The sequence below is a fragment of the Engraulis encrasicolus genome, chromosome 17, assembly GCF_034702125.1.
Source record: "Engraulis encrasicolus isolate BLACKSEA-1 chromosome 17, IST_EnEncr_1.0, whole genome shotgun sequence".
NCBI classification, from domain to species: domain Eukaryota; kingdom Metazoa; phylum Chordata; class Actinopteri; order Clupeiformes; family Engraulidae; genus Engraulis; species Engraulis encrasicolus.
The window spans coordinates 7,025,350-7,039,476 of record NC_085873.1 but is presented as its reverse complement, the minus strand read 5'-3'; the positions used below and the strand labels follow the sequence as shown (position 1 = coordinate 7,039,476).

Below are 14,127 nucleotides of genomic sequence, written 5' to 3'. Positions count from 1 at the left end.
AATACGTTCCCTTCTTCAACCACAACATCAATAGAATAGAATACATACGGTATATACTAACTGAGATATAGTAATTGGTATAAGGGCCTACTAAATGGACTAAAAACACATGGGAAGGTTGTTTTACGGTTCATGCGATTAAATCTCTTCTACGGGGTCTCGGTACTGTATGTTGCGGATTTTCACCTATCATAGGGGGCTCTGCAACATAACTACCACTATAGATGGGGGATTAAGGTAAAGCCAAGCTATCGAAATGTAATCCCACTGTCAGTTGGAGGTGCTGCCTTCAGCAGTAGAAGTGGAGATGAATTTGACACACGTGGTCAAGGTTTGGAGAGGAGTTTCGTAAACTGAGCTCTTGTAACATTGTCAGCCATTTTCTGTTTTGTAATAGAAAAAGACATCAGGTACTGTATTGCATTGAAGTCTTATTTCCAATGAAAGTAATGTGCTTACGGTAATGTACAGTATTTGATGTTCTCCTCGCAAAGTAGCCTGAAACGTCTGACCTAATTCTTTTTTTATTTTATTTTTTATTTTTTTGCTTTTCAAAATCAAATCAATGCCTTGAAGGTAAGACCTTTTTTCAATAGCCCCTTTTCTCACCTACTGTAGGACAACCAGCCCTGGCTGTCGGTGAAAAGGAACATGAGGTGAGAACGCATTTTCATTCCCGCTAACAGTGTGGTTCATGAGCAGAGAAAAGAACATGGATCCACTCATTAAACATAACGAGAAAAGGTCTGGATATGAGCCATTATGTACCGCGTGAGGGACACACACAGCTAAGATTATAATTCTTTCAATCTCTCAACTCATTCCTTTGAAGGATATTACGTCTGTGATTATCAGAGATGTACAGTATTGAGGAGAAGCAAAAGTACTCATAACATTAGTGGTATGACATAACAAAGTTGAAACGATGTAATAGCATACAATATGTTGTAATTACATCTGTGAGAGTACGTCTGCTTCTACTTTATACAACTCTGGTGATGATGCACACTACAGAGGTCATATCTATGAAAATTCTCCTTCATCCAGCGTGTGTACTTCAGGTTGAGTCAGTTTCAATGGCGTAAAGCCTGGCTCAAACTACACGACTATCGCGCCGATTCTCGGCTGAAAACCCCCCTTACGACAATCGCTGGAACGTTACACCCAGGGACCATCGCAAGCGATGTGTCGGGAAAGATTTTCCTCGTCGTCGTGGCCGACGTTCTAAGATAGAACTTTGGCAGCTCAAATAGTCGCCGATCGCAAGTCGTAGAAATCAAACAGTGTTTGATATTTGCGACTGGAAATAGAACGTCGGGCATTGTCTCTCGGTGGCTGCGAGCAGCGACAAGATTGACAGTTGCGATTCTCTTCTAGTGTGCGGTGCACCCCGACGCCAAAATCGGACACACAATCGCTAGTCGTGTAGTTTGAGCCTGGCTTAAGTTGTAAGTTTAGTCTTACAAACACTATTTTGACCAGCATGGAGGTCATGTTAGTCAACAAGACTGATGGTATAAGTCAGTATTTCCCAACATTTTTTTGTCTTGCATACCCCTTTTAATTATACCAGGAATACTCCCTCACCCATGCTCTATATCAGGGATGTCAAACTCAGGCCATGGGAGCAAATCTGGCCCGTGGAGTCAATTTATTTGGCCCACAACATTGTTTCAAATGTATTACAGTTGAACATGGCATTTGGTGTCACATGAATATGAGTGGGCCCAGGCCAGTGAAACAGCTCACACTCATATGCAACAGAATATATGCAGGCACATTTGAACTATGATGGGAATGTGTCTGTGAAATGTAAATATGAGTACTAGTGTATGCTCAATTTTAGTCTGTTTTTAAAAATAAATATTGAGATTGGCCCATGACTTTGTTCCAGATTTTGATTTTGGCCCTTGGTCAGTTTGAGTTTGACATCCCTGCTCTATATCTCTTCCACTATCCCAGTGTGACTATTCTCCGTACATGTTATTATTACATTTTTCCACATATCCTGAACAAAGCGCTTATGTACCCCTAGTGGTACACGTACCCCTGATTGGGAATCACTGGTATACAGTAAGTGCACTGACTTCTTTTTCTTTGTGATTGCTTGTGTAAGACACTTACGTTGTAGAGGGGGATGCTCTTCATGGGCTTGTACTGCTTCACGGGGTCCATCTTGTACAGGTGGCGGTCTGTTATCAGCACTGTTCGGTCCTCAGCCTTGTTGAAGTGGTTGATCTGAAGGAGGCAAACCATGCGTCATTAATGGCTATTTCACAAGCGCAAAACTCCACGTGGAGCATCACAAGTTATCCAACACTGGAGGAGCTCAACTATAGTTTGATTATTATTACATGGATACAGGACTATTACATGCATGCTACCTATGTCACTACGTATGCCAGAACAACTTGTTCATTTATACCACAGATAATTACAATGACATTATGCTGTAACAAATTCTTGCTAACTGATATATGATATATTACATTACATTACATTGAACTTAGCTGGCGCTTTCATTTATTCAAAGTGACTCACAGTTATTAGAGAGTAGAGTAACTTCATTGATCCCCAGGGGGAAATTCAGGTATTATTTGTCAGGGTATTGGTTACAGTCCCTGGAGCAATGTGGGGTTAGGTGTCTTGCTCAAGGGCACTTCAGCCATGGATGGAGATGCAGGGAGAGGTCAGGAGGGATTCCAACATGCAACCCCTAGATTGAAAGGCCAATTCTCTAACCTCTAGGTCACGGCTGCCCCTATTATATTATAATACATCTTTTAAATAGTGTTTTGCTGTTGCCGATTTTGTACAGGTGGCTCTGTAATCTGCTCAGTTTGGTCCTCAGCCTTGGTGAAGTGGTTGGTCTAAAGTGAAGGGGCACATCATGCGTCAATGAAACTATGACAATGAAATTCTCTTCTCTGATTGGCTGATGATGTCCATTACCTTGCGGACGTTGGAGGAGAAGAGGACCCTCATGAACTTGTCCTTGCGCTGAAGGTCGCTGGACACCAGGGTGAAGGACGAGGCAGTCTCAGGACTATCCCGCTTCTACAGACATGACCAATATGACATCAGTGTAATGCTCACAAAAAACAGGAATAAAGGCTGTAGAGACTTCAACATGTATAACCACACAAATATGTAGTGAATATGTGAAATCACCTGCGGAATGAGACTACTAATTGACCAGGTGGACATAGCTCATTCATTTATGACTACACATACTTTATATCCAGCGGAATGCACACTATAGTATTTGCATACACCTGTGCGTTGACGCCTGTGCCAAAATACCAGGTAGTTCACCATGTCATATCCCATAGCTTTTCGCTTTGACACACACCCCATTACTAAATCCCACTCTTCTTTTGCAGTATCTGCAGTACATTTGTACTAAAACAGGGATGTCAAACCCTGGCCCGTGGCGGGGTCATTTCATTTAGCACGCGAAATAACTTCAAATGTGTATTACAGTTTAACCACATGCACCATTAATATATAGTAATATGGGGGGTGCTGTGGCGCAACGCGCTAAGCCCACCACATTTGGGCTTTCATACCCATAGGGACCCCGGTTCGAGTCAGGACGGGGTCATTTCCCAATCCTCCCATCTCTCTCTCCCCCTCACTTCCTGCCAGCATCTCAATGGAGGCATAACAAGCCCCTAAAAATATCTAGTAACACGACTTGAACATGCAATTTGGTGTGTCATACAATAGGAATAAGTGGACAGAGAAGTTAACATCTCCCACTCACACAACAGAAAATATTTAGGCACGTTTAAGCTACTATACTGTATATGAGTGTTTGGGAAATGTAGTGCATATTACAAACATACATTACATACAATTTTAGCTCATTTTTAAAAGAATATAAAGTATATGGTGTTAAGCCCAAGACAAATTTAAGTTCTGTCCCTATGTGAATTTGAGTTTGACATCCCTGCACTAAACCAACTTCCTTATAAAATGTTATCTATTCTGAAGGATGGCAGAAAAGGCTCGAAATTACATTATATTATGAGTAGCAGTGAAAGGGTGGTTTTTTTTCAAGGGGCGTTTGATGCACACCCTAGTGTACACCTATGACCCGTGTTGACTCAAAGGAAATCACTCATGTCCACAACACTTTTATATGCTCGCAGATTTTAATGGCATAATATTTCAGAACACTTATGGAACAATGTTGTGAACATTTATCATTTCCTTTAAAGGGACACTGTGCAGGAAATGGTCCAAGTACAGTCATTTTTGCAGCTAAAAATGGCTATTTTTGGAAATTCAAAATGGCGGACCATGGAGAAGATCCCCCTTTTCAAATATGAAAAGGGCAATTTTTCCAGTCAAAGTAAATACTTAGAATTTGATGTTGGTGGTAAGTATTCATGAAAACGGTAACATTAGTGAATAGGCAGCATGAATTCTGGAAATAAACAACTAAAAATCTCACACAGTGTCCCTTTAAGTTATATCCAGCCCCTACATGCCACTGATGTGCGTACATTCTCTGCGTTCTTGGACCAGTGCTAAGCTAACTCACCAGGTAGTTACCCTCCCAGACTCTCTGGAGGCCCAGGTCGGTTCTCTGGCCCTTGAGGCACTCCAGCGTGGCCACCTTGGCCCGCACCTGCAGCATCTCCTCAGGGTTGAAGCCCTTGATGATGGTCCAGGCCCACCACCTGGAGATGGGAGAGGGGTGGGGTGGAGCGAAAAGGGGTGGGATCGAGTGGAGAAATTGGGTGGACAGGGTGGGGAGGAGAGGGGTGGAGAGGGAAGGGATGTAGGGTGAAGCGTTAACTTAAGTGTAAGTATACATGGGTTCTATATTTTTGTTTTCTCCTGACTGCGCTAAACTAGGTGCAAACAACTCAACCACTGATTGTTGGAAACCACTGTCAGTCAAAAATTAGCTCACATGGTTGGCTGCCAGTCTTGCCCCTCCTCACAACACCATGTTTATATATAAAAAATCCATCTATATACAATTGAAGAGTTCAGATGCAAAACCCCCTAAGTGCCTTTTCAGAAATTAATCTTAATTCATTTGTATTTAATACAAAGCTTTCAAAATTGCATATTTTTTTTCATTTTTTTATGTAATATAACTATTTATATGTATTATCAAGTACATGAATGTAAACCAAACCAACAACGGGGTTCTCTAAAAGTATAGAAGTGCAGGTCTTCAGAAATGGAGTTAGGGGGTTTTGCATCTGAACTCTTCAATTACATTTTTATGGTTACCCCTACATATTTCATAATATAACATAACATATATAACATAACATAACATACAGCAGTATGCAGCCTGCCAGTTTGTGTTTGACTCACGAACCGGTTGACTGTGATTGCTCTCTTGAAAAACCCTGAAGGGTTTTGTTGATACCTGTAACTTCTTATTCACTGTGTACAGCCTCATTTGCATTGGAACATTAATATGTATTGCATGGTGTATATTGTAGTGCATCAAGGTATATCAGAAGGCATGAGTACAGATTAGAAGGAAATGTAGAGCAATGTGTTTTTTTCTCAGAATCTCAGAGGCTCTGTGATGTGTGCTGAATGGTGATGTCTTGATTGTGAGGGGATGATGGTAACCTACACTGTAAGAAAATTTCCCTGCAAAATAACGGCAGTTACTGGCAATTATATTTACCTGTAATTCTACTGTTATTTCACACCAAAAATCAAATACAGCTCATTGCTGTTTAATGTATCACAGTATATAACATTTTTTCAGCAGCAATTGAACTGTTAAATAACAGTACTCTACAGAAAAATAACAGTACATTTCAGTTAAAAAGTTGAATTGTACTGTGTGATGACAGGCAAATACTGGGTCATAGTTGTATTCATGAATATGGCCATGGCAACTTCCCACCCCACCCATCATTCTCCATAACTGTGGTACCCTGGCCATGTTACCACCCCACCCTCCCATCGTTCACCATGACTGGAGTGCCTTGAGCATGATACTATGCCGCAATGCTGTATTGAGAAAATGGTTTGCGGTGGTCCTTTGAAAGTGTGGGCATGAACAAAATGTCAGAGTACGCAGTGCTATGTTACAATGATAGTGTGCAAGGTGGGCTTTTTACTGTATCTCTTGATGAGCCAATGATGAATATAGCATTGGTCAGTCTTTAAAAAAATATTTTGCACCAAGTAGCACAGCAAACAAGCAGCACTACAAGCTAGCTCTCAAAGCAATGCCTAATTTGCAGCAGGCACATTATATGCCACAATGCCACAAATGATGCCACATACTGCAAGCTTTCACAAAGAGGAAAGTGTGCAAGCATGTAAGCAAGCTTGTAGGCAAGCTTGTAGGCAAACAAGTGCTATGCTGTGCCATGCAGGCCAGCCAGCAGGCAGGCCAGCAACTGAAGTGTTGATAGTCCAGATTTATATACAGGTGAAAGAGTACCATGTGACCAGAGTCATCAGGCCCTTGGCAGGTGACGCCCGTTAATTGAATAATGGCATAACAGCCCTACTCAGGTGAGGCCAGGCACTGATTAGCAGATTGGTTTAGATGGGGCTGCTTGTGTTACAAGTTCTTCAAATGTTTCAGCCATTCACACTTTCATCACTATCAAAATGCATGTGCTACTCACACTTTGCTGCATCAAGCACTTTTTAAGTATTGCAGTTTCCTTAGGAATTGTTTCATCATGCTTGATAGTATCAGATAATCTTTAACCAGTCAGAATGACTTCAGTTCTTCAGGTGGTATTGAAGTTTGATGGTGATCACGGACAAGTGGAGGATGAATGGGTTTCAATGGTGCTGCCTAAAATAACTTGTTATTTTCTAGAGATGCACCGGATCCGGTTCCGGTTCCGGTTCCGGATCCGGGTCCGGATCCGGATCCGTCAGGATAATAGAGTTTTTCACAGGGTCCGGGTCCGGCAGGATCTTAAGCAGTGGATCCGGTATCCGGCATGTTACCTAAAAATCAGGGTCTGGTGCATGTCTAGCCTAGGCTTTTCAGTCTTTCACAACCCCAATCACTGCATGGAGTGAAATCCCTTTGGAAGCGGCTATTGAAGGCAGTGTGGCAATAAGCCAATGAGTCTAAACAATAGTTTGCGCCAACGTAATAAAAAGGGCCCACGTGTGCGAGTAGACTATATGTTTCAAACCTTTTGTAGGATCCGGTATCCGGTTCCGGATCCGGCAGGATCTTATTCAGTGGATCTGGTATCCGGCAGGATCCTAAAAATCAGGATCCGGTGCATCTCTAGTTTTTTCCACAACGGCGAATACTGCTATTGTGCAGTACTTACTGTTTTTGCTCAATATGTGACTCAAAGTAATATTTTCACAGTAGTTGTCTGTTTTTTCGAAAAGCAGTAGAATGCTGTTGCAGAATTTCCGTAAATAAACAGCTATTTGTTACAGTGTACTGTAGACTGTTTTATTGTACTGTTAACAAAGACTACACACCTGACATCCAGTATGTGTGTTGGAATTCTCAAGTGGCATGAACAAACAGTGCTCATCACACAGATCGAACGTGTGTCAAAGGTTTACTGTATGTGTCTTCTTTGAACAAAGGTCGGACAGTTTTGACTTTTCAGCTTTCATCTGAGGGTTGCTCCCCCTTCCTTCCTTCCTCGATGCAACAGCACACCACAAAACTCTCAGCGGTTCAAAAACAACTCTTTGAAGAGGATACTGTATATCAAACAGAGCTTTGATCAAAATATCAATACCTGCAGTCAAAGCTGACATGGTGGACCTCAGGCCAGGGAGAGCACAACATGGAGTTGGTATGAAAGGTACGTATAAAGCCAACAGGTAAGAAGTTGACAACGGCCAAAAGGTAGCTGTGAATCATTGTTCAGCATGCTAACTAGTAACTACTCCCTGATTCTTGAGAAAGTGGCTAAAACAGGTTGTAATGTTGACAGAAAAAAACAAAGTGAATTACAAAATTATATGGTATATCCTCGTAGACTAAGGTCTTTGCTTTTCAGAAATGCACAAGGCCAATCTCCCCATTATGTATTTTTTTCAGAAATCAGGCTTTTCTCCGATCATACCTTGTTTTTTGTCAACACCGTCAGACACAATTAAAAGTTATTAAAATTGTATTGATTTGGTTGCATATGTATCTGGAGTTTTTAAGTGATTATGTGTATTTTTTGGTTCACACATATGCCTTTAAATGTTGAAAATTCACTTTTGTTCTATTTTAATACTGTTTCATGTGTTCTAATTTTAAAATATGTACCGTCATACGATGCTTACTTAACGCCTAAATACAACAAACAATTTTTTGTAATTTCACAAATATTCGTGTAGGCTTAAATTGGCTATTACTTTGATATTTCAACAACTCCTAAGGAAAATGTTGTAAGCACATTCCTTTAAAATGTCCAAAACTCCTTCTTGTGGTGACTTAAGAACTGACGGTGGTGACAGTAATCTGAGAGTGGTGAAAGTGGCCTAATTAGTACCTGCATTTAGCAAAATAAATAGCCCTCTCAAGTCAATGGCATCTTTGCACACTTTATTTTTGTGTGTGCACAGTATGAGCATGTGTTTTTACTTCATTAGTTAGATTATCTAGGAAGTAAGCCACTGGTTGTTGAAAATGTGGTAAAAACAGCTTTTAAGTTGTTCAAATCGAAAATATAGAGGTGTATTATCATAGATGTAGGTCTTGGCTGTGCAGTGAATGCATTGGCCAAGCTCCCCATGTCTAACATTTTTCATAAAATGGGCTCTTTCTTGTTTTGTCAACAGCGGCAGACAGAATTAGAAGTAAAAACACATGTTTACTGTATTAAAGTGAATTACTTTAACAATTCAACATAACTGTAGATACTTATTGCATGCATATTCTTAAAACATGTCAAAAACACGTAAAACATGTGTTTTTTGGTGAACTCCATCAGATGTCACCACCGTCAGGTTTTCTGACAAAAAAAACTCCAAATGCACCTCAGTGGTGGCTAGAGTATCATTTTAGATCACAAATATTACTAACATGCCTAGTAATGTTTCATTAACCAGCACAATTTAGTAAAATATGGAACAACATTATGAGCAGAACAAAATCTGACGGTGGTGACATCTGACGGTGTGAGACAAAAAAACACTCTTTTAAATATTATGCATTGTTTGTTCACATTAGCCATTTCATTTTCGCTCTGTTTCTTGGGTGCTTCATACCTTTTCTGAAAAAAAAATATATTTATTAACATTAATGTAATACAATACTATTAAAAACCCCGACGGTGTTGACAGTTTATGGTTGGGACAGTACCAGTGTCCAAACAAATTAACAAATTGAGGACAAAATAATAAACTTACAGGAGCTTCAGTGATGGTGAAGTAGGCAGTAGAGCTAAAGGTTTGAAAAGGGGTCCTCAGTAATGAAAATTACCTTGTGCATAACTGATTTTATTGTCTTTTAGAAAAAATCTGACGGTGGTGACCAATATGCTGGACACATTTTGAGCAATCAGTAAATAATAGTAAATATTGTTTTACATCCACTATGTGCACATCTGTAGAACCACTTTAATATGGTCTTCCACATCATGGTGATATTGTTCAATTCTGTTAGTGATTTTTGTATTTTAAGTCAATTGAAATGATGATGCCAGTCCTTGGGACAGGCGTTTTTACAGGGTGTGGACAGGTTTATAGCCATGAAAAGTAATAAAATTACACTTAAATATTTCAAACAACTGTGTATTCGTGTGACAGACCCCTTGGCCATTACCTGGGATCATTTTGTTTGTGAAAATGTAGTTGATTTTCAACAGAATTAATATTTTACTGCAGGGACATGTTTTTGCCAAACTTTCAAGAATCAGTGTACTGCTTACTAAATAAATGAATAGGTTCAACTGAATGGCAATGCAGCCTTTCCATATATTCACTGTGCGATGGCATTACGTGGTGTGCAGTACTAAGGAATGTAAGTAAAGTAATGTATCTTTCGACTTTAGATGAACAGGTGGCTTTAAAACACCTCCTTGGGGGTGCTGTGGTGCGGCGTACTAACACATCTGACCACACACGTACACTACTGCATGCATTACCACACACACAAACACACACAAAAACAACCTCACTGTCGTTCACTATTGCACCTTCAAAATGCTGATACAATTGATAAGGAAGACTGTTGAATGGCTGAATCAATGGAGTTCAGTGACAAAGTAAAGTCCATTTAGGGGTCCGGAATTGATCCCACATTGCATTGGCAGCATGTAGTATTCTTGCTACCTGATTGAAAATATTTAGCCCAGATATACCATTCGCCACTGATAAACACTAGACAGAGGTTGGAAGAGCCATCATATGCTATGGCAAGGCTAGGCTAGGCTATGTGAGGGAGTGGTTAGCATTAGCATCTCCAACCGCTGCCAGGCTGAGCCATCTGTTTGTGTTAGAGAGCTCAAAGGCCCTCGGTGCCCTGCCGCTCCAGGGCAAACACTGCCTCAGAGTGGATGATGATGCTCAGTGATTAAGAGCGCAAATGAATCATTATCTTAATGGGCCTTGTGGTTGTATGAAAGCAAGCTTCAGCTTAACAGTCATGTTGGCAATGCAAAAACATTGTCTCTTGTCGAAGTCACACTTTTCCTGTATAAGGCTAAAGGCTTCAAAACAGAGCCAGATGTAGGTAAAAAATGGAAAATGTGCTCATGACATAATATGTCATTCATTTTTGCTCCACGAACTCGTAAGTAATACCAATTGATTTAACAACCTTGAATTACCAACTTTTCAAGCATGTTGTAAGAATATCATATGTTCAAGTTCCTATAGGATTATAGTAAACAGTTATTACTAGTATTTTAGTAAGAGACTAGAATATGATCAAACTAAACTCCAGTTGTAAGTCCTTTAACTCATTTAATAATAAAGGCGTTTTAATCAAGCAGCGTGCCTTTGGAAATCCTTGGCAAGACTTAAACAACAGCAACAACTGGATTTAAGTTTGACCATATTTCTAAGTGACCTATTTCCTTGAGTCAAAGAGCATCAGTTTTGGAGGAAAAAAAAGTGAAGCAACACGCCTCAGTGACCACCAAATGTTGGTGTTTCAGTATCTCTTAGAGATGTCAAACGTAAAAGTAGAAGTAAAAAAAAAGAAACACAGTATCCTCCCAACACAGGTAACTTCACCGAGTAACCAGTTGATCAGTGTACCTGTATTACGATCAGATGATTCTGCACTGGTTGAATCAAATTTTTGGTGTGTCCTTTTTAGGTTTTTAGAAGTTTTCAGTAACAACACATTCTAGCTGCCTCATTAGGTACAATGAAACAACAGGTGTAGCAGCTACGTATATAATGCAATCTAACACTGTGCTGTGTGGTTCTCGATTCTGATTGGATGACAGCCTTTTTCAATCGAGTGTAAACCTACACCTTCCACCTGAAGATTCTATGCGAATATAAATTACACCCAGTGCATCTACGTCGGTAATGAGAAAATGTTGCAGTTGGGTTAGGGAGTCTGCAAGAAGAGCACATCTTTGCACCATCAGTGGTTGGGGTATCAGTGTGATTGCAAAGACATTTTTTTCCTTCAACTAGTATTGGGCACCATAAACTTACTTCTACTTTTACATTTTTAAACCTCTGCTCCTTTAATTCACCTGTTGTAGATGCTCTTGCAGGCCTCCTCGAACTTGCGCAGCACCTTGGGTGGCGTGGGCCACTTGACGTGCTTCCCATGATCTTTCATACCGCGCACGTTCTTGAAGCGGTGGTTGACCTCTTTTATGTAGGACTTCACCTTGTAGCGGCGGTACGCCCGGATGATGATGACGGCCGCGCGCATTCGCCGGTAACGCATGCGGGCAATGGTGCCACGCCACACCTACGACAGAAAAAGAAGAGTTCAAGTTTAAGTTCAAGTTCAAGTGTACTTTATTGTCAAAAATCTATGTAACAGGGTTAGCACAGAAGTTTGAAATTGGGTTTGACCAGTCTCCAATGTGCAGTTTAACTAAAAACATTGATAACATCCCTCACACACACGCACGCACGCACACACACACACACACACACACACAAACTAGCCTACTCATACATGAAGAAGAAGATGAAGAGATGGAGACTGAGGTTGATTAGGCTTATTCGAGGCAGCCATGTTGTAATAGAGAGTTGGACTGTAGATCACAGGATTGCAGGTTCGAATCCCGCTCTTACCGCTCCCTACACCTCAATCCATGGATCAAGTGCCCTTGAGCAGGGACTGAAACCAATACCCTGTAATATCTGTAAGTTTGTAAGTGTCAGCTAATTGTAAAATGAAAATAATTGCTGCCAAGCTAAAAGTGAGTAATTAATAAATTGTTGAGGAAGTTGTCAAAAATGGTCCTAGAAACAGTTTAAATTTACACAGTCACTGAGTCATCCTGGAAGTGTACTCAAAATCTGAGAAGTAGCTTTTGTGTTATCCTGCTAATGAAGAAACAAGCAAACTAACAAATAAATGAATAGGTCAACATGCACAGAAAAAAATATTACCTCTCAGAGGCAGAGGTAAGACAGAAAGAGGACAGGGAGGGAAAAACAGGGCACAAGAGGACGATAAGGTGGAGATTTATTAGATTACCCATAATCCACCGCGATAATCTATGGGCACATTTTATACACGTGGAAGAAATAAAACTCCACAGCCAGAAGGAAGAACGTGATAAGTGTCTTCCATTTTTGCGTCTGAGCAGAGGGGAAGAATGACCCTGGTCCCTTGCAGGGAAGACGACGTGGGGGGACAAAAACGGTCAGTTGTCCCGGGCACAGGGAGAGAGGGGTGCCCAGAATTGGGTCCCCATTACATTATATATATTAGGTGGAAGGGCTTTTCAAATTTCTTTGTCCAGGAATTGGCCCAAAGTCGTCTGCGGTTCTGGTCCCTAGCAACAGTGGTCGTGTTGAGAGGATATTGCCCCATCCCGAGCGTAAATAATAGATGATAATGTTGCTCAGGGGAGCCATTTTGGCTGTTAAGATGGCAGTAAAAGCAAGGCCATATGCTGTCTTTATTTCCCATTGACTGTGACAGGAGTGGGCTACGAAAAGAGACTGTAAACAATACTCTCCAGACACACTGATGTGCTTTTTGTGTCCAACAGGGTAGCGAGGGGGTCTGCTCTGCACACAGTGTTGCTGATGGACACAGATCTAATGAAGATTCAGAGGGGAATGACTACAATTGTTGTTACCTTGTTTCTTGTAGTATTACAGTGTGAAATAGTACAGTATAGTCAAAGAAAGTGGATCTAACAAGAAGCGTCATTTTATTTATTTTCCGGTATCCACTTTATGTCGGGTGAACGCCCCTTTAGGAGACCTTCGGTTAGGAGACCTTCGGAGTCCTGAGGTTGAGAATAAATCAAGTCCCCTTAGCACTGTAGATGAGCACGTCTTGAGCAAACACCTCAAAAATAGAAGAAGAAGGAGGGGACAACGCCCCCTTAGGAGACTTGAGCCCACGCTTTTGCATTGAGTGGGCGTGGTTTGCGTTATCTTCCTCTTATCCAGTATTTTTGGTATAGTACTTAGCAGTTATAGTAATAGCAGTACTGCTAGTAGTAGTAGTAGTAGTAGTAGTAGTATTATGAGTGTTAGGAAGAGAATATGGTATGATATTTTAGTACTTTAATAATGCATATCAATAACAAATATTTTACTTATGTAGAAAAATGGTTTCCTTCTGTTCTGTTTGCATCATATGCACCCGCTGTCACACTTCTGGGATAATGTGGACAACACGAGCTTAAGAAATGTGTCTGGAAGTAGCCAGAGACACCAGTGCCAGAGCATTAGGCCCAAAGAAATGGCAGCCATTACCACAAGTAGCCCCCTCCTGCAGTGTCCTGCTTGTAGAAAACAATGAATCTCACTGATGTTCACAACAAGTAGCCAAACTGTATTATGGAGAATGTTTTATAAGCTATGCTGCACCACAGTACAGTCGCTTCCTCTGAGGATTTATCAAGCGCTAATAGTGGCTAGCAGTGCCCAGTGTGAGGCAAGGCCATGCTGCTATTGCATTATGTGTAATATAATGAGCAGGCAATGAGCAGGGCAGCAGGGGTAGCTAGTATTCGACTAGCACACCCTTTCTGAACATTA

General features: G+C 40.9%; 1 protein-coding gene across 1 annotated transcript in view; it reads right to left on the bottom strand.

Annotated features, from left to right (window-relative positions):
- myo1d (myosin 1D) overlaps nt 1-14,127 on the bottom strand; it is a 221,489-nt gene that overhangs the window by 61,710 nt on the left and 145,652 nt on the right. The window contains exons 17-20 of the mRNA XM_063221656.1: nt 11,640-11,863; nt 4,550-4,688; nt 2,953-3,057; nt 2,125-2,238 (exon numbers count right to left, since the gene is read on the bottom strand). Coding sequence (XP_063077726.1) covers nt 2,125-2,238; nt 2,953-3,057; nt 4,550-4,688; nt 11,640-11,863 — 582 coding nt within the window. The remainder of the gene's footprint in view (nt 1-2,124; nt 2,239-2,952; nt 3,058-4,549; nt 4,689-11,639; nt 11,864-14,127) is intronic.